General features: G+C 54.5%; 1 protein-coding gene across 1 annotated transcript in view; it reads left to right on the top strand.

The window, feature by feature from the left end:
• Col27a1 (collagen, type XXVII, alpha 1) overlaps positions 1-27303 on the top strand; it is a 114098-nt gene that overhangs the window by 72478 nt on the left and 14317 nt on the right. The window contains exons 25-43 of the mRNA XM_013030114.1: positions 456-509; positions 3312-3365; positions 3557-3610; positions 6465-6518; positions 9592-9645; positions 10103-10147; positions 10258-10302; positions 10532-10585; positions 11501-11554; positions 12452-12505; positions 14270-14323; positions 15149-15202; positions 18906-19013; positions 21964-22017; positions 22123-22230; positions 23390-23443; positions 24198-24251; positions 26944-27000; positions 27128-27181. Of these exons, the coding sequence (XP_012885568.1) occupies positions 456-509; positions 3312-3365; positions 3557-3610; positions 6465-6518; positions 9592-9645; positions 10103-10147; positions 10258-10302; positions 10532-10585; positions 11501-11554; positions 12452-12505; positions 14270-14323; positions 15149-15202; positions 18906-19013; positions 21964-22017; positions 22123-22230; positions 23390-23443; positions 24198-24251; positions 26944-27000; positions 27128-27181 (1119 nt within the window). The remainder of the gene's footprint in view (positions 1-455; positions 510-3311; positions 3366-3556; positions 3611-6464; positions 6519-9591; positions 9646-10102; positions 10148-10257; positions 10303-10531; positions 10586-11500; positions 11555-12451; positions 12506-14269; positions 14324-15148; positions 15203-18905; positions 19014-21963; positions 22018-22122; positions 22231-23389; positions 23444-24197; positions 24252-26943; positions 27001-27127; positions 27182-27303) is intronic.

The following is a 27303-nucleotide window of genomic DNA, read 5'->3' as shown; positions in this document are numbered from 1 at the left end:
CCCCCCACCCCCGGCAGAGGTATTTCTGTAACAGTAGTTCTGTCCTAGTCAGTGACTTTGTTTCTCTCTTTGAAAACAGTCCCAGAGCCCCAAAAGGCAGGGACAGATGGTCTCTTCCCAGCACACTTCAGCCCTCCCCCCTGCCCCCAGCTCCAAACGTGGCTACCTCCCAGCCTGCTTCTGGCTCAGGAAGAATGTGCGGCTCCCAGGGATGCTGGCAGCAACCCCAGTGCTCGGCCTTCAAATCAGAACCATCTGGTGGAGTGAGGGAAGTCAGGACGGTGCCCAGAGTCAGGCAGTGCACACCTTCCATGGCAGACAGGCTGGCTGGGTCACCAGGCTTGGGGCCAAAGGCCTAGGACCTGAACCCTAGAGGATGGAGTGTGTGAGAACTCAGCACCTCTTGTCATCCGACTCATCTTCTTCCCTCTTGTTTTCCAAAATGTATCCTCTAGGGGCTCCTGGGATTCATTGGTCTGCTCGGGGAACCAGGAATCACGGGAGAGAAGGTAAGCTGTGTTGGGGAAAGAAATAAACAAGTAGAGGTTACATTTTGGAGATTTGAAAAGGTGGAAGGCAGACCACTCCCCTAACTTCTCTTTTGGTCCATCCTAGAGCCTGTGTCTCCTGTTATAGCAATCCCTAGGGAATCTTCTTGCCCTCCTGTCAGCCACAAGCAGCCTTAGACATTTGGGTGACAACAAGCAGAACTAGCGGCCCTTCACGGCCGCCCACTGCCAGTACCCAACGTGGGCAGCAAAAGAGAGAGAGGGATCTGTCTTCCGGAAGAGGCAGGGTGGGTGGTGGTGGTGGTGGCTTTGGTCTCAGATGCCTCCATGGCCCCAGCAGCTTGGTCTTACAAAGTCACCATGGCCACAGCAGAGCAGTTAGTTGACTTGCTTGAGGTGACACAGAAAGTAAGTGGCAGAGCTGAGCTTTGAACCACTTTCACATGTTCGAAGCCACACTGTCTACTATCCCACTCAGCCTCACACTGACTCCCAGATTGCTTACAGGAGTGCTGTGAAGCCATTTGCCTTCCTTTGCCTGAGCTTTTCCAGTCCCCGAAATAGGCCCCGGTCTGGAGGGGCCAATGTTATCATCCCTGCTAGACAGCTGGAGAAACAGTCCAACCTGGCCTGGCTCTGCCTAACCTAAGAGGTTCTTCATCATCTGGGGGCCCAGACCTTCGAGGATTTACTGCCGCTCCCCCCACTCTTCTTCTACTTCCTTTAAATGGTAGAATATAAATTTAAATACGCCTATCTTTTGAAATTGAGATGTACAAAATGCTGTCCCCGCAAAAAAACAAAACTAGAGAAGGTCTTATGTATCCTTCACCCTGTGTCCTCAGGTGCTACCAGCTGAAATAACCATTGGGCTGTATAAAACCAACTTGGCCCTTCTTTTGTAGTCCATGGATCTTATATCCCTTACCTACCAACATCTAGCCACCCAACTGCCTTCATCCAGGATACCTTCTCATTCCATTCCACCTCCCAGTCTTTTTATTGTCTGGCTTACCATTTTTTCATTCTTTTTAAAAATACTGTTGTTGCCGGGCGCTGGTGGCTCACGCCTGTAATCCTAGCTACTCAGGAGGCTGAGATCTGAGGATCGCGGTTCAAAGCCACCCCGAGCAGGAGAGACCGTGAGACTCCTATCTCCAATAAACCACCAGAAAACCTGAAGTGGCACTGTAGCTCAAGTGATAGAGCGCTCGCCTTGAGCTGAAGAGCTGAGGGACAGCGCCCAGGCCCAGAGTTCAAGCCCCATGACCAACAACAACAAAAAAAATACTGTTGTTATTATAAAAGTGATGTACAGAGAGGTTACTACATAAACCTGGTAAAGAGTATAGTTCCTTTTAGACTGTGGCACACCTTCCCTAGCTCTCTCCCAGTGTTTCTCTCCCATCCTCACCCATAAGTTGTATAGTTCATTTTCATCACCGTATCTAGTGAGTACCCTTGCTGCATTTGTTCATCCTTTGTCCCTCCATTTCTTTGCCTCCCCTTATCCCCCCAAAGGCATATAAATGAACAATCAGAACAAAAAGAAAAGAAACCTCTTGTTTCCATTTCCTGGTGTTCATTTCGATAAATATTATTTTGTATGATCAGATGCACATAGGCATTGCATGTCTGGCTCACTTCTAATGAGCTTCTGCCTCCAGTGAACCTCTCTGAGAGGACCTTCCTCACCACCTGACCCCCAGACTGGCCCTGCCCTGTGCTCTCCCTCCTTGGACCCAATCTGGGTTGCATCTCTCCCAAGGTTTGTGTCATTTCCCTGCCATTCTAGCCACTTGGGTGTGGACTGGTCTCTTTCTGCTTTTGTTTTTACCCAGAGTTGAGGTCTGAACTCAGGGTGTCACACTCACCAGGCATGCACACTTGAATCATACCTTTATACCTTTTGCTTTAGTTGTGTGTTGGATAATTTTCTATTTTTGTCCACGCCAGCTTGGACTGTGATCTTCCTATTTGTACCTCCCATGTAGCTGGGCTACCATGCTTGTCACCACCATGCCCAGCTTATTGATTGAGAGGGTCTTGCTAACATTTTTCCTAGGTTTACCTAGAACTTTGTTTCTCCCGATCTCTGACTTCTGAATAGCTGGGATTAGAGGTATGAGCCGTAGCATCCAGCCTATTTCCACTCTTCATTTGAGTATTTTGGGCCTGACAGATAGAATTGGGCACATAGTAGATGCTCTTTGCTGCCTGTGTGGATGGAAAAATGGCTGTCAGGAAAATAGAGGCAGGATGGAGCTTCAGCCTTCTGGCTGTAGTTCTGGGTGATGTCCCTGCTCTCTGGCTCTCTAGTCTGATTGGTCTAGAAGGAATGAGTTATCTCTGATCCCCCAGATCTCTTTTGGGATCGATCAGTGGGTGAAAGACCTCCATGATGTTTTCTGCCCCCAGGAAACCTAGCCCAGGGGATTCTGGGTCTAATGAGGACCTTGTAATGTGGATCAGGATCAAGGGGTGGGGGGCAATAGTAATTAGTGCATTCTTAATAAGAACAGTTCTGGGCCCAGTGATACCCTCTGTGTGGTGAGCTTCAGGAGGCTCTGAGGCTACTACAGGAGCCTCTGAAGGCCAGCCTCCCAGATCTGGCCTAAGGCTTTGGTTTTCAGCAAGTAAAACCCTTGCCAATGACGTGGCTGTGAGCAAAGCAGGGAGTCTGCATAGACCCTGAAGTCCTGGGCCCTTTTGAGTCCCTTGGAAGGACTACTGCGTGGGCCCCCCCCCCAGAGCCACCTGCAGCCCAGCCATGACCTGTTGGTATTGCTGTCTCCACCACAGGGTGATCGCGGCATGATGGGGCCCCCAGGTGCACCTGGACCCAAGGGGTCGATGGTAAGGAGTAAGTCTGCATCCTTTTGCCTCTGCTGTCCCAGCCTAGGTGACACTGCTCCTTCTACCTGCCACAGGCCCCAGACCTCTCTGCAGGAGGCCTAGCTTTTTTCCCTTGTGGCTCCTGGCTAAGGTGGGGTTGCAGGAAGAAGAGGCACTTCCCTCAGCTGATCCATCCTTTTCCTTCTTGGCAGGGTCATCCTGGAATGCCAGGTAGTGTCGGGACCCCTGGAGAGCCTGGGCCTCCGGTAAGCAAAGCCCTCTTGGTCTCTGAGCCAAACACATGGTCACAAGTGAGGGTATAGAATCCCAAATCGCAGAACTGGCATGGAAACCCTGCCCACCCTCTCTGGGGAATTAATCCTCACACTTCTCTGAGTCCAAATTTTTGCTCATCGGGAAAATAGAACAAATAATTGGGGCAATGAAAATGTGGCTCTGCGGGTTAATGAAACTGGGGGACAGATGCTCATCGCGAGTGATGTGTGTCACTCAAGAACACCTTGATCATCCGGATGTTGGCAGCTCACGCCTGTAATCCTAGCTACTCAAGAGGCTGAGATATAAAGGTCACCGTTCAAAGCCAGCCTAGGCAGGAAAATCTGTGAGACTCTCATCTCCAATTAACCACCAGAAAACCGGAAGTGGTGCTGTGGTTCAAAGTGGTACAGCGCTAACCTTGAGCAAAAGAGCTCAGGAATAGTGCCCAGGCCCCAAGTTCAAGCTCCATGACCCACCAAAAGGGGGTAAAAAAAAAAAAAAAGAACACCTTGGTCAGTAGCATTACTGCTCTGTCTGTGTCTGAGCCATGTCAGCAGGAAGCAGCCCTGCCTTTCATTCTGAAAGATCAGGACAGAAAGAATCCAGTAATCAAGACATGCGTGCTATGGAGGGGCTCTGAGCTTGTGATGACAATAGAAGACTCAGGGATGGTCCTATATAAGGATCTCAGGCAGAGAGATAGGGAGGGCTTCAGGACTCCAGACTTAGGACCCCCTTGCTTGTGGACCCTCTGCTTCTGTGTAAAGGAGGGTGTAACTTCACGAAGGGAGTTGATTTGTCAAGATTAAAGCTCCAGTGTAGGAGCCCCTGAGGGTGAGGCTTAGGTACTTGGACAACTATGGGAAGGACCACCCTATGACAGCTGGGAACCATGGGAAAAACTGCACATACATGATCCTTGGTGGCCAATCAGGGAAAGCAAAGCCAACTCTGACCCCCAATGGTGTGCCAGGCATACACAGCCCCAGAGGTGCAGGACTGGTTGGAGAGTCACTGTCTAGAGTGACTGTCAGTGAAAACGTTCTCTTAGTCATTAGCAGACTTTCACTGAGTGCCCCCAGCACTCCAGGCAATGCTAGATGCTGAGGTAGGATGTGAAGGGACTCTTCCCAGGTGAGAGACTGTACAGAAGTACTGCTATCTAGGGCTGATGCCAAGGCTCAGCGGATGCCCTGTCATCCCTATGGTCCTTTAGATGACGTAGAAAGTTCTGGGCAGAGCTGGGATCATAGCCGTGATCTGGGCTCTCTGTCACTTGGTGTTTTTCTCTGAACATGAGGAGGATGAGAAGCACATTTGACCTGAGATTGAAGGAGCTAAGGATGCAGAAATGGGACTGTAGGGGAGAGAAGCAAGAGGCCAAAGGACCAGTGTTCTGCTGGCTGGGGCTAGCCTAGTGGCCAAGGCTGCCAGCTTGGAATCCCAATGTCCAGTGTCCCCACTCCAGAGGCCGCTAGCCCCTCTCCTCTAGGCTCAGAGATGGAAAGACTGGAGCCCACTAGCATGGGAGGCACCACGCTGAAGCCGCAGCTTGGGGTCCATTGCCAAATTCTACCTCTTGTGTCCCTGGTCTAAGTCTCTCGACATTTGTCCAGTGAGGGGAGAAAAGCTGGAAAAGAGGTCACTGGGACAAAGTGAGAGGCTGGAGATGGGACCGGGAAGGCAGTGGGGACACCAGGCTATATCATGGCAGGAACTGCTAGCTATGATCGCTACACATGGGAGTTGTCCAGCTATTGCCACTGAAGGTACTGGGCCTATCTCATTGGCCTTTTCCCAGTGGCACCGATTCCCATATTCTACAACAGTCTACTTAGCCAGCCAAGAATATTCCCCACCCCCCATCCCCCATTTCTCAGTACCTGAGCTGGCTCTCACCCTGGGTCTAGCCTCTCCCTACGTGCAGAGAGAGAGCAGACATATATGGCAGCCTTTTCCTAAGGACCCGCTTCGGTCATATCAGTGTCCTGCGGCACTAGCTGATAGGGACACCGTGTCACAGATGAGGAACCGAGACCCAAAGAGTCTTAAGCAATTGAGGCAACCTGGTTAATTGGTCGCAGTGGCAGGGTGTGAAGACTGGACTCCCAGCACTTTCCAGTGCTAACTGGTTACCTCACCAGCCACTGCCAGACCTGCCTTTTTATCCAGGCAGGCCAGGATCATGCCAAAGCCCCACCCACTCAACACCAGCAGTAGCCAGCAGTGTCTGTGGGGGTGACATGGCTGCCAGAGGATCTGGCCACGCCCGTCTCTGCTTAATGAGATCTGCCCTGTCCCCTGCATACTGCAGCCCCTTTGCAGATGTTTGTGCCCACTCAGGTGCTGAGAAGTCAAAGAAGCCAGCTCACCGGCTCTTTCTTCCCCTCCCTCCCTCCTTTCCCTTCCTTTCTCTTCATTTCTTCTTCACCCTGCTGGGGACTGCTCTTTTCCTTCCACCCCTCCCACTGCCCTGCCCTGGGGCCCCCACCTTTCCCTTCTCCTTCCCTATGACCCTTTAAGGGTCTTTTTTGGTGTCAGGGTAAGGGGACAGCACTTGGATCCCTGCTGGGGAGAAAAAAGGGCACATGTGTTAAAGAGACTGTCACACATGTCATATAGCCTCTCATTGAGTTTGAGATAAATAAGGAAGTTGCTCTCCCAGAGGAGTTGTCTGCTCACTGCCCCCAGGATCCTAGGAAAAAGTTTGCCTTTAACTGGCCAAGCCTAAAAGTTGTCTTGAATATGGGAGCTCCTGGGCCAGACTGGACCACCCAATTGAGGCTGCAGTGACCCCTATGCTGTTGTTGCCCCCTAAAAAAGGTTCTTCTCCTCCCACAGGGTGCTCCTGGATCTCGAGGCCCACCAGGCGTGAGGGGAGCTAAGGGTCGCCGGGTAAGTCAGACCCACACCTGCCAGAGACCACTTCCTGGCCCTGACTCTTGTGATTCCTGTAGCATGGCCAAGGTCCATGCTAGCCCTGGAACTGTGCTGGGCCTGGGCCCTGTGGCCTTGTTCTGGTCTGGGTTGGAGCCTCTGGTCTTGCAGTCTACTGGCCACCACTGAGTTCTCTGGTCCACTCAGTCACATCCAGCCATCATTTCTTTACCATCTGCTGTGGGAGGCTCTGCAGAAACCTGGGAGAATGGGGCAGGCAGTTCCCCTGCCTGGCCGCCTGGGCAGTCAACAGTTTGACAGACCTGAGACAGCAGGTGAGAGCAGTCCTCAGCCCAGAGATGGAGGGAGCTCAGGCTACATGGAAGCCCAGAGGAGGCTCCTCATCTGGGAAAGGTGCCCAGGAAGGCCTTCAAGAGGGCTTCTCGGAAGAGCTCCTGGCTTGGGGAAAGGCATGGTGGGTTTAGGGATTCCTAGTCAGCAGAGCAAGGAGCAGAGGGATGGGGCCCAGATTTAGCAGGCACTGTGCCAGGCAGGGCCTCAACAGCCATAGCTAAGCTCTCAGGGTAGTGGGGAGCCACAAAGATTTAAGATAAGAGCTGAGCCTGGAGTATTCAGCAGCACTCTGCAAGCTGGGTACAGCTCAGGACACTGACTTTCAGTCCTGGTTCCTCTTGGACCTCAGGCAGCCTGCTTTCCCTTTGAGCCTCTGGTTCTCTCTGCAATGGGCCAGTGACAGAACAACAGACCAGATAGCTTGGCCATAGACATTCAGTAACCTCACAAGAGCCTCTCTACTCCACCCCTCCTAGGCAGTGGGCAGAGTGCCTACCTGTCTTTCTCTCCTTCCTGCACCCCTTTCTCATGAGGGCTGGGCATGACCAGGGTTGTTTTTGTCTCTGCCAAGCTTATTTGGGCCTGGCTGGAAAGGAGCCCCAGACAAGGGCAGACATTGGTGGTGGGGAGTGTGTACGTGAGAGTTGATGCATGGCTTGGACGGAAAGTCAGGCTGCCTTAACTGGAGGTCTGCCCAGCGTATGGGGGAAAGGAGGGTAGATCAGGGAACCCACAGGATCACTGGGGCATGGCCAAAGCCAGTCCTCCATGTATCCACGCACAGCGGGCTAAGGAGACAGGGTGGCTAGTGGCCAAGTGAATCCTCTTCTCTGCAGACAAGTAAACGTGGTCCCATTCCTCCAGGCTGCCTCCCCGCAACACCCCCTCCCACAATACACATACACATACTTCTCCCTAAGCTTGCCAGGGTCAGGGGTCTCCTAGAGTTTTAAAAGATCTGGTCTTAAGCTGGGTGCTGGTGGCTCACACCTGTAATCCTAACTACTCAGGAGGCTAAGATCTGAGGATCATGGTTCAAAGCCTGCCTGGGCAAGAAAGTCCATGAGACTCTCATCGCTAATCAACCACCAGAAAACTGGAAGTGGTGCTGTGGCTCAAGTGGTAGAGTGCTCACTTTGAGCTGAAGAGCTCAGGGACAGCACCCAGGCCCAGAGTTCAAGCCCCACGGCCGACCAAAAAAAAAATCTTGTCTTCTCAAATACCCTGTCCTCTATGCAGCCTTCCTGGCAAGCTCCTCTAGGCGATGACTTACATACTCCCCTGTGATGGGTACCTCATTCTCACCCTGACCCCCCTGAGCAACAGTGAGAGACAGTAATTAAATAAATGGGCATCCATGACGGGTTCAAATGCACACTAGCTGTGTGATCACACTCAAATCCACCTCCATGTCTAGCCTGCTTTCGAGTTGGTAAAACAGGATAATAGCTCTATCATTGCTGCTGCTGTTTTTGCTATTATAATTAGATTACAGCCTTTCTCCAAGGAAGATTTTGATCCCTGGGGAGAGCTGGGTGCTGTGTGACTCAGGCTGTGTGCCCGCACATCCTGGGCTGTCCTTTTTAGGTAGGCATGAGCCTCTGTAAGATGGGGACTAGGTTTTGGCCTGTGTCCTGAGATGCCTCATGTCAGCATGGCTCTTTTCCTCCTGGGTCTGTGTTCATGAGTGGGGCCTGATGGTGTCCATGCAGATGAGCCTGAACTGCTGGGTGTTCAAGGCAGTGGATAAGTGAGTCTAGTTGTGTGTGTGTGTGTGCGCACGTGTGCGCACACGTGCGCGTGCATAGTACTAGGGCTTGAACTCAGGCCCTGGTCACTGTCCCTTAGCTTTGTCACTCGAGTCTGGTGTCCTACCAGTTGAACCACAGCTCCACTTCTGGCTCTTTAGTTTCCTCATTCCTCCGCAGCCATTCTCTACATGCCCAAACCAACCACCTTGGTCTGGAGGTGTCACAGGCTGGTTCCAGGATACGCTTTGTCCCCCCAGCACAGGCCTTTTCCTGCTCTGCCCCCAGAGCAAGTACCTTAGTGCTCCAGGGGCATCTCCAGAGGTCCGGTCCTGTCTGTCTCTCTCCATGGCTGGGCCCTCGAGGGTGATGCCAACTTGAGGCCTACTAAGGGGTCTTGCACTAGCCTCTTCCTTTGGCAAGGCCTCTGTTCCCACCAGGGACACTGGGATGGGAAGTGGGCTTCACCTGTTCCCAGAACTTCCCAGCTTGCCAAGGACTGAGACCGCTGTCTGAGGAAGCAGACTGAACCCAAGGTTCTGAGGGTCCGTGGACAGTGGCCTGGCTCTTGCACAGCTGGCCAGGGAGGGGTCTGCTACACACATCTGGCTGTGTGGCCCGTCGTCCCCGTGCTGCGACTGCTCTAGAGAAGCAGGCAGCAGTACTGGGTGAACACCAGTTTGAGGACCTGGCTGTGTGTGTCTTGGCTCTGGCGCTCAGTCTCCTCTGTGCAATGGGTGGTCTGAGCAGCCCCTCCCACTGGGGTCTCTGTAGACAAGGTTCTTCACGCACAGCTCCTGCAGAGCCATCTCAGGCAGGCACTGCATCCAGTGGGTTGTGCCAAGGGGTGCCAGGTGTGGGAAGGTGGGAGGCTGAACCCAGTCTTGAGTAGGGCAAGCCCCACATTCTGGGTTAGCTCCGCCTTCCTGTTTCCCAGCCCAAGGGAGACCCCTGCCGTCCACTGTGCTAGAATCTTCTTCCTATTCCAGGGCCCACGAGGACCAGATGGACCAGCTGGGGAGCAGGGGTCCAAGGGTCTGAAGGTACGGACCTTGTGGCCTGCTCTTTACACTTTCCTGAGGGTTGGTGGGGGGGGGGAGTCAGAACCCCAGCACCAGGGTTCAGCATTCCCAACCCCAGACCCCTATGGATAGCAGGGAGTCCCAGAGAGGCTGAGGCACAGCTCCAGGCCCTCATCCTGTCACCCTCCACTCTGCAAGCCAAGAACAACAGGAAGACAGGGTGGGCCAGAAAGATGCACTCCACTGGGACCCCTGGAGCTGAGGCTACTTCTGCAGCCCCATCAGAAGGAAGAGGACTTGGTTCTTGACCCAGGGTACCTAACTGGGCACCTAACTCCTTCTGGACTTGAGTTTTCCCACCTGTGCAGTGGGGATAGGGGCAAACACGTGGTCTCAGGGTCCCTTCGCTCTTCTGTGGGGTGGATCCCTTCTCTGTGAAGGGTCCTTCCGAGACATTTCCAACCTTCACACCATACAGGGCCCTGCAGGACCTCGAGGTAGACCAGGCCAGCCTGGACAACAGGTATGTCAGACTGTGACTATGCTGAACTAGCTGCCTGGCCCCACTCCCTCCATCTGCCCTGTGCTGTGTGCCTCTAATGAGCCCCTGACCCCCCCCCCATGTGCTTGCAGGGTGCGGCTGGCGAACGGGGCCACTCGGGCCCACAAGGCTTCCTCGTAAGTAATGCCAGAGCTTTACGGTGATGGTGGGGAGGGAACCACAGGTACCCTCATCTTTAGTGGAACCCCATGGTGCTAGTTACCCACCCCTGGTCTCCACACCCCCATCTGTCACACCAGCTGCCTTACTGACTTGCTTGAGGTGGACGGGGGAGAGGGAAAGGAGGCTGACAGGCAGGATGAGGTAGCCATGAGAAACTGAGGTTCTCTGTTTCTGTCTCTACAGGGCATCCCGGGTCCCTCGGGCCCCCCAGGTGCCAAGGGCCTCCCAGGAGAATTGGTAAGTGTGTCATCTGTTCCCTCTCTCCTTGCCATCCTTGCCCCTATCAGGTTGACAGAGCTGGACCTCTACTTGGGGTGGGGGCAAGGTAGTCAGACAAGAAGAAGGACTAGAAAAGGACATGCCAGGCTCTGTCACGGATAGGCCAGGCGTCCTGACAAGAGATTTGCATGGGAGGAAGCTCTGGCCTAAGTCTTGGCTGACTTGCTCTGCAGCCTGTTTTCTTGCCAGGAAACTGAGGACAACCACCCTTCCCTTGACATCCTGCTGTAGACATGACGTGAGACATGGATAGTGAGCTCAGCACAGAGAGAGGCAGGAGGGGGGAATGGTGGGGTGGGGGTGGGGGGCAGAGAGAGAATAAAGTAGCAGCTGCTTGAGGAGGGAGCCGTCCTCAGAGCATGGTCATGATCATGCTCACATTGAGTCTGTTTTGTCCCAAGGACAGAGCTGTCACTGAGGGGGCGGGGAACAGAGGCACAGTGCAGGGACATCTCAGAGGGATGGGTTGGGGGAGTCTGAGTGTCAGGGGCAGGGCACCCCTGCAGAGGTTCCTGGAGTTACCCTTTGACACCAGTTGGCCAGAGGTGGGCAGGATCATATGGCATTTCCAGAGGTGGCTTTGAGGGGAGAGCAATATAGAAGAGAGATGGTGTAGAGTGAGCAGGACTCAAGCTTTCTGCATGGGGCGGGGGGTGGGGGAAGGGGCACAGGAGTTTGGAGAAGCACATAGAACAGTGCACTGTGTGGCAGGAAGCCGCAGACAGCTGGAGGTGGCTGTGTGGCCCCAAGATCTGTGGTCCTCTCTATCCCTGCCCTTCACCCCACTGCTACACACTGCATCATCAATCAAGCCTTGGGCCCCAAAGGGGATATAGGCCAGCTTTTCCCAACCATCTGTGTATCTGTTTCCAGGGACCTCAGGGACCCCAGGGGCTAGTCGGCCCACCAGGAGAGATGGGACCCAAGGTGAGTGATGAAGGGCTCTTGCTTGTCCCTTGTTATAGCTTTGAGAACATACTAGTCCTCCTCCTCCTGATCCTTCCTTAGCCAGTAGAGATGGCTGGGTCCTCTATGCTATAGCCTGGAGGATGGAGACCCATAAGAGAGTGGATCCAGGCTGGGGCACGAGCAGTGGGACTGTTTCTCAGGGTTGAGTGTGATGCAGCCATGCCAGGACCCTGGGGAGGGGGCAGGACACAGCACCTCTTCATTACTTGCATCACTGATGCGCAAAATATCCGTCAGTCATCCCATTCCCCAACTTGCTGAGAAGTATACAGAGAAGTGTATAGAGAAGACCGGAGAGGGAGGCTGCTGAGGGACTGGGAGCTGGGAGCTATGAACTGGGGGTGGGGAAGGGGGGCAAATAGGCCTTATGCAGAGGAGAAATCTGAACCCTGAGGTTTACACAAGACCACAGCCATGCCAAGGAGATAAGTCAGGACCCCTTCCTGCCCCCATCTCCCTGGCTCCGCTACAAAGAGAAGGCCTCAGAACAGCCACTGGCCTTTTCCCCATCCTTATGTGAATCATGAATTTTTCCCCTCCTGCTTGCCAAGAGCCCCTGTGTGGTAAACCACAGTCCTGGGGAAAGAGGGGGGTCCAGCAGCCGCTGGGCTAGGCCCAGCCCCCTGGTGCCAGCTCCAAACTCCCAGAGACCGTAGCTGCTCCCACTTCGGTGTGCTTGCAGTGTGATCTGGGTACAACATTTGCCCTCTTGGGACCTTAGTTAACCCCCTGATCTGTAGGGGACAAGGGGACAGCTCTTGTTCTGCAAGAAACCAATGGCATTGTGTGTGTGTGTGTGTGTGTGTGTGCGTGCGTGCGCGCACGCGCTTGTGTGTTTCCCTCCCCCCCCCGCAGGGGCCACCAGGTGCTGTGGGAGAACCAGGCCTTCCTGGGGAAGCTGGGATGAAGGTAAGACGAGATGAAAGATGAGAAAAATGACTTGTTGAAACCAGCTCTCAGCTGGCAACGACGTCCTCCATGGGGAAGAGAAATGGGCCTTTCTTGTGCCCAGGATAATGGGGTCTCTGTACTGCTGGCTGGGGAGTGGGGCCTGCTGTGGCCCCAGTGCCACGCTCAGCCATTCTGAGCCCCTGCCTAACAGCATTTTCTCTGGCACCTGCCCTGGCCACCCCTCCCAGACGTGTGATAGCATCTGTATCCCAGCTCCAGTGCCCCTCATTACCTGCTGGGAAACAGGTACCCATTGATACCTGGGCCCCGGGAAGAGCCCCTCCTGGTCCTGCACCCCATGCGGGCCTATGTGCCATGCTGACACACAGTAAAACCCAAGTCCAGGGGAGCCAGCTTGAGGGGCTGTGGGACTTGGGGCTGAACACTTCCCCTGTGCCCATCTCCCTCCCATGAAGAGAGAGCTGCAACAGGCCTGGCACTGTTAGACCTGGCTTAGCTGTCAGATCCTTTGCTCAATGAAGAAAAGCACCTGGTATATAAGCAAGGTAAAAGTGGATTATTCCTGTTGAGCCCAAGCTGGGGTTCTGGGATGACCAGGCTGCAAAGCCTGGAAATCCCCAGATGAGAAAGACTTTTGGAGGCCTCTCAGGAGATATAGTCAGACTTCCTTCCTATTGGGGTTCTCACCAAGTCTCAAGGAAGAGTTAAAAAAAAAAAAAGATGTTCAGTCAGAGTTGCCATGCTGATGTTCGTGGAGCCAAACCACCAGGTTTGGATGCTAAAGGTGTCATACTTTATCAGAGTACCTTTAAAGTTTGGGCTGATTACCAACACCCCAGTCTTGGCTTCTTCCATTACCAAAGAACACCTTTCTTCAGGTCATTGGGGAAGTCAAATCGTCTCCATGGGACAAAGTTCTTACTACACCAGTGCATCTTTGGAGCCGAGGAGGGTGATGGTGATGGTAGTGATCATGATGGTGGTAGTGTTGATGAGGACAGTGGTATTGATGATGTGATGGTGGTGGTGAGGGGTGGGGGTGGTGGTGATGGTGATGGTGGTAATGTTGATGACTAATGGTTGACAATGCTGATGATGCTGTGATGATAGTAATGGTGGTGGTGGTGGTAGGTGATCATGGTGTTAATGTTGGTGGTGGTAGTGAGTGTGATCGTGATGGTGGTAGTATGATGGTGATGAAATTGATCTTGGTGATGGCGGTGATGGTGATGATGTGATGGTGGTGGTGGTGGGAAGGGTGATCATGATGACGGTAGTAGTAATGATATGATCATGGAGGTAAGTGATCACGGTGATGGTGTTGATGATGACTATAGTAATGATAATGGTAGTGAGTGTGATCTTGATGGTGGTGATGGTGGTGGTGATTGAATGGGTGTGGTGATGATGATGTAATGGCAGTAGTAATAATGGTGGAGAGAGTGATCGTGGTGGTGGTCGTGATGGCGATAGTGAAGATGACAGTGATGGTAATGATGTGATGGTGGTGGTGAGTATGATCATGTTGGTGACAGGACTAATAGTGGTCATGGTGATGGTGATCCTTCTCTTCTGGCACAGGAGAAATTCATGGTCAGGGCTGACTTGGAACAGGGGTTCTGGTTGGTGTTTCACAATTACTCTCTGGTCATTGAGAAGACATCTCCCCTTTCCCCTGCCCTGAGTCAGAGCCAGAAAGAATGGCAAAGGCCGCAGCACCTGTGCCCCACCCCCACGTGGTTTGTGTTTGGCTTCTTCTAGGGTGATGTTGGGCCTCTGGGCACGCCTGGGGAGCAGGGCCTCATTGGTCAGCGGGTAAGTGGAAACAACTTCATTCTCCTTGGAAAGCCTCAGGATGTGTGGGCTCAAGGGGAAGGGAAGAGCTTTTTTTTTTTTTTTTAATTCCCGAATCTCGGTTTCCTTGGTTATAGAGATAGACCAAGAATCTCTACAGCTTTGTCTGGTCTTCCTTGGTGGCCAACATGTCCGCATGTCCACATTTTGTAAGAGGGAAAGGCCACATGGCAAAGAGAAGAGCCTAGAGGCCTGAGATGGAGAGCGTGGCCTGACTTTTGTCCACTGTGCTTGATCAATAGTCTTGGAAGCTGTGTTAGGAAGGTTTTTGAAGGCCCCACGAGAAGCTCAGCAGGCAGGAGAAGAGTTGTGCATCAGGCACATTTATTATAGCACTGAGAGCACAGCAGTGAGCAGCAGAGGGCCTGACTCATGGAACTTGGGTCCTAATGGATCAATTCATGATGTCTGCCACAGGCACAGGAGGAGTAGAATCCACCGGCCTGCCACCTCTTGGCCATCAGCTCTTAAAGGTGGTGTCAGTCATGTGTTGCAGACAAACAGCAGATACCACGGGCACTTTAGCATTGGACATGCCCCTCAGACAGGTGGTATTGAGGCATGCCCAATGGTAAAGCCAACTCCACCCACTAGGCAGACCCACCACCCCAGTCCAAGCAGCAAGCCCAGATGTCATGTCTAGGCTATCCTTGGGACCAGCAAGATCTGGCCTATGATAATTATGTCATTCCCCATCCCTGAGGATGTGTACCCTTGTGTGCTTGCCCCGTGAGAGAGAGGGAGAGCATCCGGGTTCTTCCTCACCTTTCCCTACTACCTTTCTAGGGAGAGCCAGGCCTGGAGGGTGATCTTGGTCCTGCAGGGCCAGATGGATTGAAGGTAAGTGTCCTCGAAGGCAAGGTCTAAGGGGGAGCCTCAGTCTTGGAGAGGGGCTTTAGGGGTACAAGACTGTTCAAGGCTCAAGCTTCTTCCAGGCTACCAAGCTCCCTAAAGTACCCAAGTGGGCTGTGGGTCTCATGGAGAGTAATGGGGAGGGTCAGTGGCCAGTGGCCAGGGAGACTGAGTCAGAGGCTCAGTCTTTCCCAGCGTTACCAGGTTCTGTGCAGATCCCTTTGTGTGTATCACCACCATCAGTGCCTCAGGTAAGTCCTACTTTTAGGTGAGGAAACAGATTCAGAGAGGTTTAGCAGCTTGTCAGAGAACACACACTATTATTGGCACAAACAGAAAGAACTGAAATCCAGGCCTGTCTGACTCCAAAGCCCAGATCTTTCTGTGCTACCATATACCTGTGCTGAAAGTGAAAAGACTAAGCTGGGCACTGGTGGCTCACATCTGTAATTCTAGCTACTCGGGAGGTTGAGGTCTGATGATTATGGTTCGAAGCCAACCCCAGGCAGGTAAGTCCGTGACGCTCTTATCTCCAATTAACCACTTAAAAACTGGACGTAGAGCTGTGGTTCAGAATGGTAGAGTGCTAGCTTTGAGCAAAACAGCACAGGTGATAGCATCCAGGCCCTGAGTTCAAGCCCCACAACCAACAAAAATAAAAAAGTAAAAGTGAAAAGACCGAGACTCTTAGGAAGGTAGAGTGGTGTTTACTCACTCAGAGACTATCTGAGTACAGGGCCTGACATTCAAACCTATGGCTCATAGTTATATTTGTTGGCTTCAATAAGCCCGTCTACGCCCCACCTGTTCCGGAACCTCCTCTGACTCTCATCTCTACCTGTGGCCTAGGCCTCCCAGGTGCCAGGACTCTCCCCAAGGAGGACCTTTCACATTCTACCAGTTAATTCCTCACCTCATGTCCTCTTGTCCCCCACCATCTCTCCACAGGATCTCAGATAAGCACCCCCTTCTTTGAGCCTTGACTTCCCCATCAGCAATTCCCCTGCTCCCAACTTACCTCACATGCAACCCTCCCCAGTTTGGGGAGTTTGGCCAGTTTCCTAGGGAGCCTTAGTGACTGGCCCCTACCGGCTCTGGGTGCTTTCTTGAAAGGACACAAGAGCTCCCCCTATTGGCCACCTTTCTACCTGCTGCATCAGTGCACAGGTGCACCTGGGCCAGACCCCAGGAGCCTTTGATGGTCCACCCACAGCTAGTGACCACTGCCACGTGCTGTGCTGTAGTATACCCTGCACCCCGAAGGGTGTGTGTGCTTGTGTGTGCCAAGCACCACCCACCTTAAGAACTTGATGGGCAGTATCCCATTATTCTATTCTCCCAGCCCCCTCCCAGCTAGAAACTTCAGTGTCCACGTTAAGGTCACATCCCCACCTCCTCGTCTCCCTCTGTGTGGCCGTTTTCTGTTCTTGGAGTCTTTGCTGAGTCTAATGCTTGACATCACGTTGTTCCTCCTCCACTTTTCCGTAGCCCTGGCTTTATCCTCTTGCATTTCCTCCAACCTTTGGCCTTGAATCAGAGTAGTCGCACTCAGGCATAGCTTCTTCGTTGGTCTTCCCATGAGTGCCATTAGACCATGATGCTCACCCAGGGACTGCCTCTCGGGGAGGCACAGCCTTTGGTGTTTCTTGCATGCTCTATGTCCAATACGTCTTCTGACGGTGGCAGCGTGGGTGCTGGTGGCCAGTAGCATTTCTCCTCTGTCTAGTGCTCATTGAGCATCTACAGGGCTTGTCCCCATCCAGTCCAACGTTGTGGTAGCCCTTGGGCCTCCCTTGATAAGTAAGGAAGCTTGCTGAAGGGTCCTGGCCATTGAGTGCAGTCGGGGGGTGTGGCCTGGAGGTGAGGGAGCTGCTGCCTCCCGTGTGCAGGGCCTGGAAACTGGGCTCTCACCTGCTCTCTACCCCTGACTTCCTGCCAGCACTGGACGCTGCTGCCTCTCCAAGCCTGTTTTTACCCTGTGTAGATTGGAATGGTTGACTCAAGGCCCTTCTGAATATTGACTGAGGATTCCCCAAGGCTTCCAGAAACCCCTTGAAGCCATTGTTTGTGAGATGACCCACAGTGACCCTCACCCAACTGGCTAGGAGCAGGGCTGTGGGCTTTTCATCTCCCCATACTTACTGCCTGGCCACTTTGCTGCCACTGAATGCTGGGATAGCAGGTGGCCGGGGGTGGCAAATCAGGAATGGCCTCCAGGAGTCCCAGGAGTCTGCGAGAAAGCCACTGGGGCCAGCCGCCCTCTCCATACCATTTCCACCTCGCTCTGTGGAACGGACAGCTGTGGTGGGAAGGGACCTCAGAGAGCAGCCTGGTGATCTCGAATCTGTGCACCAGCCACACCGCTCATCTCTGTCACCCTTCTCCTGTGTGGTCTGTGGATGCCGAATGACAGATTGCCCCAGGGTGGGCCATAGATAGCCCAGAGCTTCCTACGCCAGCCTCCAGCAGGCTGAGCCAGCCCTCAGGAGGAGCCTGCAGCAGTGCAGTTCATGAACGTCGGAGGTCTGGAGCCCAGCTCCAGCTCCATCCCCTCTGGGAGCCGCTCTCTACCCTGCATGCCCCGTGACAACGTCAGTGTCCCCTGTCATGTGTGATGCCGCACTCTGATTTCCCAGACTGCTCTGCGGCCCTTCCCCTCCGGTGTGCCTGGACTCCGCTCTCTTCCTCTTCGGCCTCCCTGAGCTGTCATTGCTGAGCCACGTGGGGATTTGCCATAGGCCCTGCCCACACGGCCCTTGATGCACACCTCCCCGCCTGAAGCAGCACTGCCTGAACTTGAACTTCACCTGCCCACCTGCCACATAGAAGACGGCTAGGTGCAGGACCACGCAGGGAGATGTCTGTGGTTGTTTTGAAGCCCTGTACGAAGGGAGAACCATGGAACACCTGTACCTTTGGCTCTCCAAACCCATGACAGGGGTCCACTTGCACAGACAGACCCTGGAGTTCCCAACCCTGTGAAGACCTTGTGGCATCCGCCCCCCACCCCTTACCTTTCCAGAGACCTTCCCTCACTAACCGCTTATAGTGAACTGGCCAGTGTCTATTCTCGGTGACAGATTTCAGCTCTACTGCGAGGAGGGGGGGGGGGACTGGAAGCTAGATCACTGCACAGCTCTGCCTCACTTTCCCTGTCTGTGAAACGGGCCCAAGAGTAGGCTTTCAGGAGCACACGCTAAGTCGGTGAGCACAGACAGAGTGTGGTTCAGATAGGGAAAAGAGTGAGTGCCACACACCATCCACTGGTCAGAGAAAGCATCCTCCTGGCCGCAGCACCGCCATGCAGAGCAACGGTGACCACAGGAAGCAGGCTGACCCAGGGCCTTGCGTCCTAGCGGCCTCGCTCACCACAGAACAGCTCCTTCACCCGGCATTCCTGCACTGGCCTGCTACATGGCGGCCAGCGGTTCCTCCCTATCCATCATTATCACTGGAAACCGCAAGCAAGGGTCCAAAGGGCAACTCTGGTTTTAAGAGATCCCATGGGGACATGAGCCCCCATGCCAGCCCCAGCCTTTCAGCAGCTCTGGGGAACACCAGAGACCCTGGCTGGGAAGTGGGGGGGCAGGGAAGGCGGCCTCTGCATGCCTTTGGAGATTTGGGGTTCTTATGAGCCTGGTGATTCATCTGTTCTCTCTGTCCTCCTCCTTTTCTTGTTCTCCCAACTCAGGGGGACAGAGGCGACCCAGGGCCTGACGGTGAGCGTGGTGAGAAAGGCCAGGAGGGGCTGAAGGGTGAGGACGGCCCCCCCGGGCCTCCGGGGATCACCGGCATCAGGGTGAGTGTTCAGGCCACTGCCCACACTGGGGCCGTGGGCTCAGCAGACATGCGTGCTTTCCTGCACCACCTACACAGTCCTCTATGAGAGGTCCTCCTCTGCCAAGGAGTTTGACTCAAAACTAGTCTTGTCTCTTACTCTGCCTTCCAGGGATCCCTCCACACCCTCAAAATAACCTTTGCTCCCTGCACAAACCTGGCTCCTGTGTCCGTACCTACCCGGGCATCCAGTCACACACACCCACCCATGCTGCTTTCCTGAGCTCTGTTTCTCACCCCTGGGCCTTTGCACATGCTCATCCCCCTGTCTGGGACTCCGGCTCTTTCTTGTTCCCCTGTCATCCGCTGCACTCTGAATTCCTTCAGCTGTCACGATAGACAGCACCTACACCAGAAAGCCAGCCCTGACCCCAAGCTAGGCCTTGGGCCCCCAGGACCATTTGCCTAGTACCCTAGCTCTGTTTGTTAAGTTCTGCCCTCACACCCTTACACAACTGTGTTCCCCTGAGATTGAATCTGACCCCCTGCCCTTGAGGTGCCCAGGGAAGGACAGGGCTGCCCTGTTTCTTTGTCTACACATACCCTGCTCAGCACTTGCCCGTGTGTTCCTTCTTTGATGGGGATAGCAATCCCGAGGACTTAGAGAATCAGAGAGGCAGGGGAAACTACCCAGGGCCACACAGTAACGAACAACAGAGCTGCTTAAGATTTCAGGGCCTGGGCAGAATGGCTGGGTGGCAGGTAGAAGGCATATTTGGTTGATGTCATGGAATCTGACTCGTAGTGGGGTCGGGGTGGAATGGGATGTGTGTGGCCTGGGACCATGGAGACAAGCCGCCCCAGTGAGGGCCTACAGGCGTCCACCCTGGGCCAGCTGGGCACAGGACCCTGCCGCGGCAGCCGGTCTCCCTGGCCAGACATTTCCTTCGGCCCCTTGCCCCCCCGCCTGCCCTGGCCGGGCTGAGATTTGTGTTGTTTCCCGCACTTCATTCAGCCTGCTCTGGACATTCTTTTTCCCTCCGGAGTGTTGAAATGACTAACTTGGAACCGAGCCAAATTAGCAGGCAACAAAACTGCTGTGGGAAAATATGCCTCCTAAAAATAGAATTGAAGCGCTAAGCTGTCTCGGTAGCCAAGACAGAGTGAGATCCCCACACAGCTAGAGGAGGAGACGGGCCGTGTGCACACATGGTCCCTGACAGAGGCTTCCCCTTGCTCAGAGTCAGCCTGGGCCCACGCGTACCAGGGGGAGTTCCGCGGAGCAGAGCTGGCTCCCTGGTCCCTTGCTGCGTGGCTTTTTCTTTGCCTCCTGCCCTCTCTGGTCTCAGCCCCCGTGACGGTGACATTAATGGAGGCCATGGTGATGGTGGCGGCGGTGGGGACAGTGGTGGCGATGGGGGTGGTTGTGATCATGAGACGGTGACCATGGTGGTGGAGGGGTGATGATGGTGATGGCGACCATGATGGTGGCAGCAGCGGGAGTGGTGACAGGTGGTGGGCAGTGGCGCGGTGGCGGTGGTGGGGATGGGGTTGTGCTGGCGTGGTGGCTGGGTCAGGGTTGGTGTCTTGTCACTCCCAGTCCTCCTGGTTCAGCTTGGCACGAGTCTCTCGAGGCTGTGAGGGCCTGGGAAGGGTTCAGGGACCTGGGTTTCCCTTTCACCTGTGTCTCCAGCTGTCAGGACAGTGGGTGCCCTGTCCCTGGGCAGACGTGGCTCTGTCCCTCTGACGCCACGCCCAGTGCTTCAGTGCCCACTCGCCCTTCCTCCAACAAGAGGTCGGTCAGCGGCTGCTGTCCTCTCCGTCCGGCAAGTTCTTCTAGCCAGTTAGAGCGCCACCAGGCCAAGTCTCCAACCAGCAACGCGCCTCAGTGTCTTTAGACCCAACCCCCTCCTCCCAACACCGTGTGTTAGAAAACTGGAAGCGGAAGGGACAGGCAAGGACTGTTTATTGAGGCACAGCGGGGGGCAAGCAACCTTTCCTTGGGAAGAAAGTTGTGCGAGGAGAAGGTGGGGTTGGAGTTAGGCTTTTAAGGAGTCTGAGCCAGGACACAAAGGTTATGGAAAAGGTTATTAGGGCTGGGGGAGGTAGAGGCTTTCACTTAGGCCCACAGTGGAATGTGTAGGGCCAGGCTTAGGCCAGATTGCCCTGCCTGTGTCAGGCACGTTCGTGCATACCTGGGCTTTTGGGGTGGGGGTGTCAATCCTTCACCACTGAGCTCAAAGGGAGGGGCTTATGTAGCGGAGCACACAGCAGCAGCCTGACCCGCGGTGAAGGCTGTGAGGATGGTTAGTGTTTGACCATGTTTAGTGTTTTACTACGGAGAAAGCAAGAGAACTTGACATTGCTCAGCTTGGCACTGCCTGTTAGAACAGAGTACGCCATGTATGGGATTTAAAATTCTCTAGTAGCTACCTTTTATAACAGTAAGAAGAGACAGGGGAAGTTCATTTTAATATCCTATTTCCCTCAACCCACGAGGTCCACAATATTATTTCAGCATGAAATTGATAGTAAAAATTCCCCGAGAAGAGCTTTTACCTTTTCTATTTTGCACTAAGTCTTTCAGATCCAGTGAGTATTTCTCCTTACAGCACCCCAGTTCTGATGAAAATTCTTACTGGAAATACTTGATCTGTGTGTAGCTTTCATATAATGTATAGAAAACATAAGCCGGGTGCTCGTGGCTCACACCTATAATCCTAACTACCCAGGAGGCTGAGATCTGAGAGGATCATGGTTCAAAGCTAATCTGGGCAAGAGAATCTGTGAGACTCTAATCTCCAACTAAGCACCAAAAAAAGCTGAAAATAGAGCTTATGTGGAAGAATGATAGCCTTGAGTTAAAAAAAAAAAAAGGCAAGGTCTGAAGAGCCAGGGGCAGACGTGTCTCATAAATTTGCCTTGATTGTCTCCGTTCTTTTTCTCTTGTTCTTCCCTTGTCTCCCCTTCAGGGTCCAGAAGGAAAACCAGGGAAGCAGGGTGAGAAGGGCCGGACTGGGGCCAAGGTAGGTCCTCTATCTTGCTGTGATGGTCCCAGACCCTCCTCCCGCATCCCTTCCTCACACACCCTCCGGCAGGGCTGCTGACAGCCTGTTCTTCTCCAACCGCAGGGTACCAAGGGCTACCAAGGACAGCTGGGTGAGATGGGCGTCCCTGGAGACCCTGGACCCCCAGGGACCCCAGGCCCTAAGGGGGCCCGAGGCAGCCTGGGACCCACGGTGAGGATGCTGGCTGAAAAGGGAGTCAAGCACGGCATAGAGGGGACCCAGAGAGGAAGGGAGCAGCAGGCATCTCTGTAAGGCCACTTCCACCCCAGCTGGTAGCTGATGCCCCCCTTGCTCAGTCCCAGCCGCCTCGTTTTAATCATGGGTGTCATGACAAAAATGTGCATCCTGCTGGGCGCTGGTGGCTCACGCCTGGAATCCTAGCTGCTCAGGAGGCTCAGATCTGAGGATCGCAGTTGGAAGCCAGCCCAGGCAAGACAGTTTGTGGGACTCTTATCTTGAATTAGCCACCAGAAAACCAGAAATGGGACCTTGGTGCAAAGTAATAGAGCACTAGCTTGAGCAAGAAATAAAAAACAAAAGCTCAGGGACAGTGCCCAGGTCCGGAGTTCAAGCCCCATGACTGACCCACCTCCCGAAAACAAAAGAATGTGCAGTGGGCATCCCCTTTGAACACACCGGATAGACAGACAATGTGAAGGGCCCTCCCTTGGAGGCGGTGAAAAGCCCAGACTGTTGGAGACAGTGTGAGGTTGTAACAAGGAGGCTCCCCGGTGGAAACACAGCCACAGATTTAGGGTACAGTGTATCAGGTTCCCAGATACCTCGCGGGGTAGCCCAGGGGCTCGGGGCTGAAAAGGTTGACATGGTGGCCCTGAGCCCTGCCATGCTGGCAGGGACCTCTACGATGCCCGTGGTGGAGACACTCCCACCATGGCCGATATCCTGTCAATCACTTGGCAGTCTCTGTGGGGGCAGGGAGGCAATACATGGCATCATTTAGGCAGTGCTCCTCTTCCCCCCTACCCCCACCCCAAGTCCCAAATAGTCTCATGAGCACAGGTAATAGCTGTAGTAGAAGGATTGGGAAAGGATGTCTTGTCTATCTTATCTTCGTTTTTAGTGACACTGATAGAACTTGGGGTCCATGAAATTTCAATTGGATAGCAGCTCCGTTTAAGTCATACCTGTGTCCACGAACCACCAGAGTTGGGAGAAGGGAGGGCTGGGGAGGCACAGAAAGAGAAGGCGGGGGGATCCTACTAGTTTTCCACCTGCTACTCCTTGGGCAGTGTAAGGGGTGCCAGGCTGCTGGGGGAGAATGTTGCTGCTGTGACCCACACACACCAATGAGGGTCTTCTCCTTTCCCAGGGTGCTCCAGGACGGATGGGGTCCCAGGGGGAACCCGGACTGGCTGGTTACAATGTAAGTTCCCCCACCCCTCTCTGGAACTCTGTCCCAGAGCCCCCTCCTAGCTGTGTGTGACCCCTGGGGCACTGGTGAGGTGCCGTAAATGGGCATGTAGGGTACCATGCTTGGTGGAGGAGGGTGGCCCAAGCCTTCCTTCCTATGCTGTTGGGTGTTCCGGATGCCTAGTGTCACAGCGCCCCCTGTGGAAGAAGAGACCAGCCTAGACCTGAGGAGGATGTTCCCCATGGATGGTCCCTCCTTAGAAGTGGCTGAGCTGCCCCTTGTTCCATACCAGATAGACCCAGCTTCAGAGAGGCTAGGACTGGTCAGAAAGGGAAACTGAGGCTCAAGGCTGTTAAAGCTCATGGTGAGGCCTGGGAGCTTGCAGTGTTGGAGAGTGAAGTCGGAAAGAGTCCTAAGAGGGAGGAAGAGAAAGGAAACAAGAACAGGCCAAGGAACCCGGGGGGTGGGGGGGGGGAGAGGGAGGAGGCCAGGACCAGGAGCCACTGGCCCCTATAACAGGGCAGCACAGCAGAGCCCCAGCCACTCAAGTAAGCACACCCCCATGGAGTGGGGGAGGCGAGAAGGCACCTGAAAGACCTGTCTAGAAGGCCAGGACCCACAGAGACACAGGGTTTGTTGAACCACAGAGCAAATTGGGACAGACGCTGGAACCCCTGTGTACAGCCCCACTGTGTGCAGCTCTGAGTTCCTGTCCTCTATTCGAGTCCTCGCTTGCCCCTCACCTCTCCATTTTGTTTATCTGCAGGGACACAAAGGTGTTGTAGGACCGCTCGGGCCTCCTGGGCCAAAAGGAGAGAAGGTAGGTGTTTGGTCTCAGGGAGGCAGATGGACCATGCTGTAAGTGGGGTCCGTGTGCCATAAGTAGCTTGGAAGGCTCAGGACGGCTGGTACCTGCTCACCCCACGGTTGCCTGGAGCCAGCCCTGAGGTCAGAACCCCCAAGGCCTAACGTGCGATGAGATGCACTCTCATCACTACATGTCATCTCTGCCTGGAACTGGGGCAAAACTGATCCACCCCTGCCCTTTGGGGCTCTGGGTCACTCAGAAGAAATGGAGATCCATCATGTATTGGCCAAAACTGCGTCATCCCTGCAAACACTGGCATTGCGCTTTGCATGTGCATGAGGTCACCCAGAGTGAGCCAGAAGGAGGAATGCCAGGGACAGGCGAGGGCTTGAGAAGGAGCCGGCACTGCAGGCATGGAGTATCTCCCCGGCCCAGCCTTCCTCACCCTCCCCGCGACTCACAGCTCAGACGCCCTCTAGTGGGCCTCCTCAGCCTGCCTTCCCGCTGCTGAGTCAGCTCGCCACTCACTGAACCCCTCTGTGGGTGAGTCACATTGGCTTGGTTTTCCTGTCCCATGGCCCCTCCTCCTGCCTGGAGGGGTGCAGACCCCTGTCTAGGCCCTGACACAATCCACAGGAGGCCACCGAAAATGCCACTTCTCCTCAGCCCTTGGAGCCTGCTGGGGCTAGCACAGGGGTAACAATCCCCAAAGCTCAGTGGAGCTAATGAGCCCCAGGACCAGAAGTGGTGCTAGTGGCGGTGAGAATGTCCCCATCTTCCCAGTGGGTGAGTGTTATGTCATTCATGCTGAGCCCGACCGTATGTGTGTCCACACGCTCTCAGCCATGAGGTCCTATTACATCCTCGTTCACTCCTTGGCTTCCTAGACTAGTATGTTCCAGGCCCGGGACCGCTGCCCAGCCCAGCTCCAAAATAGAAACCCAATCATGCATTGCTTAGTGACAGGGATTATAAGAACTGCCATGTTCAGAGATTTCATCTTTGTGGGAACAGCCTGCAGAGTGTGGACACAAATGAAGACAGACATCCGGTCACCGGATGCCATACCCCATGGGAACACCGCCATGGTGGTGGCTCATGACTGTCCCCTGATGACCAGCTCACCACAGGCTGGACAGTGTTTGGAGGGAGGGCAGGCTGCTGAGGGCTGGGGAGAGGGGAGTTCTCCCCCCAGCCCTCACCTCAACCCTAGCCCGAGGCTGCCATAGACATGAGAGGTGGGGACATGCCGGTGGTGGCAAGGTGCATGTTGGGGGTGATCTGGAGGGCTGGTTTTGAACTTTGGTTCCTAAGTGGCCTTATCTGAGATCCTGCCTTCCTGGGGCCTCAGTTTCCCCATCTGTGAAGTGGAGACAGCAGCTCAGCAGCAACCAGGCAGCTATACAGAGAGTCTCCAACACAAAATGGAACAAACTTGTCTAAGTGCCTAGCACACAAAATATAGGTAAATCCAGGCTCCTGGCCCAGTGCAGCCCCCGCCCCCAGGCACCTGCCATCCCCACAGTAAGACTGAGAGATGAATCATCAAGCCAGGGGCAGGAGAGAGAGTACCATTCCCTAGGCCATCCCTTGGGTTCACAACTGGTTCTGGGCTTGGACCGAGTCCTGCTGAGCCTCAGCCAAGATGGCCTGGTGCCACACCTCAGCCTCCCTGGCCAAGCAGTGCTCTAGGCCCACAGGTCACTGTCTCCTGTCCCCTAGGGCTGCCTCCCATCTCTGAGGGCCACAGGGGGGCTCAGGTGCCCTTGCTAGAATCCCTTGGCCAGAATAGCTCACAGGAGAGGTGATACCAGTTTCTTGGGATTTGAGTCTCTCCGGCCCTGAGAAGCTATCCTGTGTTGTTCTGCTTAAATCTTTCTCATGCAAGGGGGGAATAGGCATGGGTCCTGCAGCAGGACCAGGGCCTAAGCTGGCCTCTCCCTCCATCCCATCCTGGCCACGTGTGTGTGCCACATGGCCACTGCCATCACTATTATTATTACAGTTGCAATTTCAGTGGCTGTCCGCCGGGTCATTCTCGCAGGCAGCCGCTGGCCAGGGGTCCACGGTGCCTTCCAGAGCATTCTTGGCTGAAGAGTACAGCATCGCCAGGCGTCCTGCCCTGCTAGGCACCAAGGAAATTGTCATATAGATGAGACCCCCAGCTGCTGAGAATCACTTGGTGACCCCAGGCCTTCTCTGGGGCTCCTGAGGAAGACCAGGGTCCTCAGACATTTTTTTTTCTCCCAGCCAGGACCACAGAGCAGCTCCCACGGCCTCCCCAGGCCTCATGCCCAGCGCAGTGAAGGAGCTGTGTGGAGCTCGCTGCTCTGCCCTGCCCCATCATGGTCCCCAGTGCTGGGCACTGTGCACACTCATCACTCAGCTATCATTCCTCCTCTCCTCTCCCTCACTGGGAGAAGGGGTGCAGAGTCTGGTGGGAACATTGTGGGTTCCCCAGCAGGTTCCATGTAGAGCAAGGTGGACCCTCTGATGCCCAGATCTTATTTGGGGGGGCTGGGCTGGCATGCCCAGTAGTATAAGGTGTAGAATGCCTGTCTCCCCTGTCCAGGTGCCACCTTCTCCTGGGTCTTTTCTCTTTTTCCCTCTTTCTCTCTCTTTCTGGCCTCCATCTCCTGTCTCCTGGTAAAAGCCCAACTCCCCAGGGTAGGCCTTTTGTCTAAAGTTGGTTCTGTGTCCGCAGGGGGAACAGGGTGAGGACGGCAAGGCCGAGGGGCCCCCGGGGCCCCCTGGAGATCGGGTAAGGCCCCTTCCATCTTCTGGGTTGTGTGGGGTCCTGGGTGGAGCCTGGACCTCCAGCTGCGTGGACCTGGGAAGCAGGCAAGGGGAGGCGGTAGAGCCCCACTGACTGTGTTGTCCTTGTTCAGGGACCTGTGGGTGATCGTGGAGAGCGTGGGGAGCCCGGGGACCCTGGATACCCTGTAAGTATCGAAGCTCCGTGGGTTGGCAGGATCAAGAGTGACATAAGAAAGGGAGGCCAGCTTGTATTAGGTCACATGCCCGTCCCCTCCCTGCACCCCCAGTGCCTGGCCACAATCATATC

Source organism: Dipodomys ordii, unplaced genomic scaffold (genome assembly GCF_000151885.1).
Source record: "Dipodomys ordii isolate 6190 unplaced genomic scaffold, Dord_2.0 Scaffold127, whole genome shotgun sequence".
Classification (NCBI taxonomy): Eukaryota; Metazoa; Chordata; class Mammalia; order Rodentia; family Heteromyidae; genus Dipodomys; species Dipodomys ordii.
Note: the sequence above shows the minus strand (reverse complement) of the source record. Positions and strands in the feature narration are given on the sequence as shown.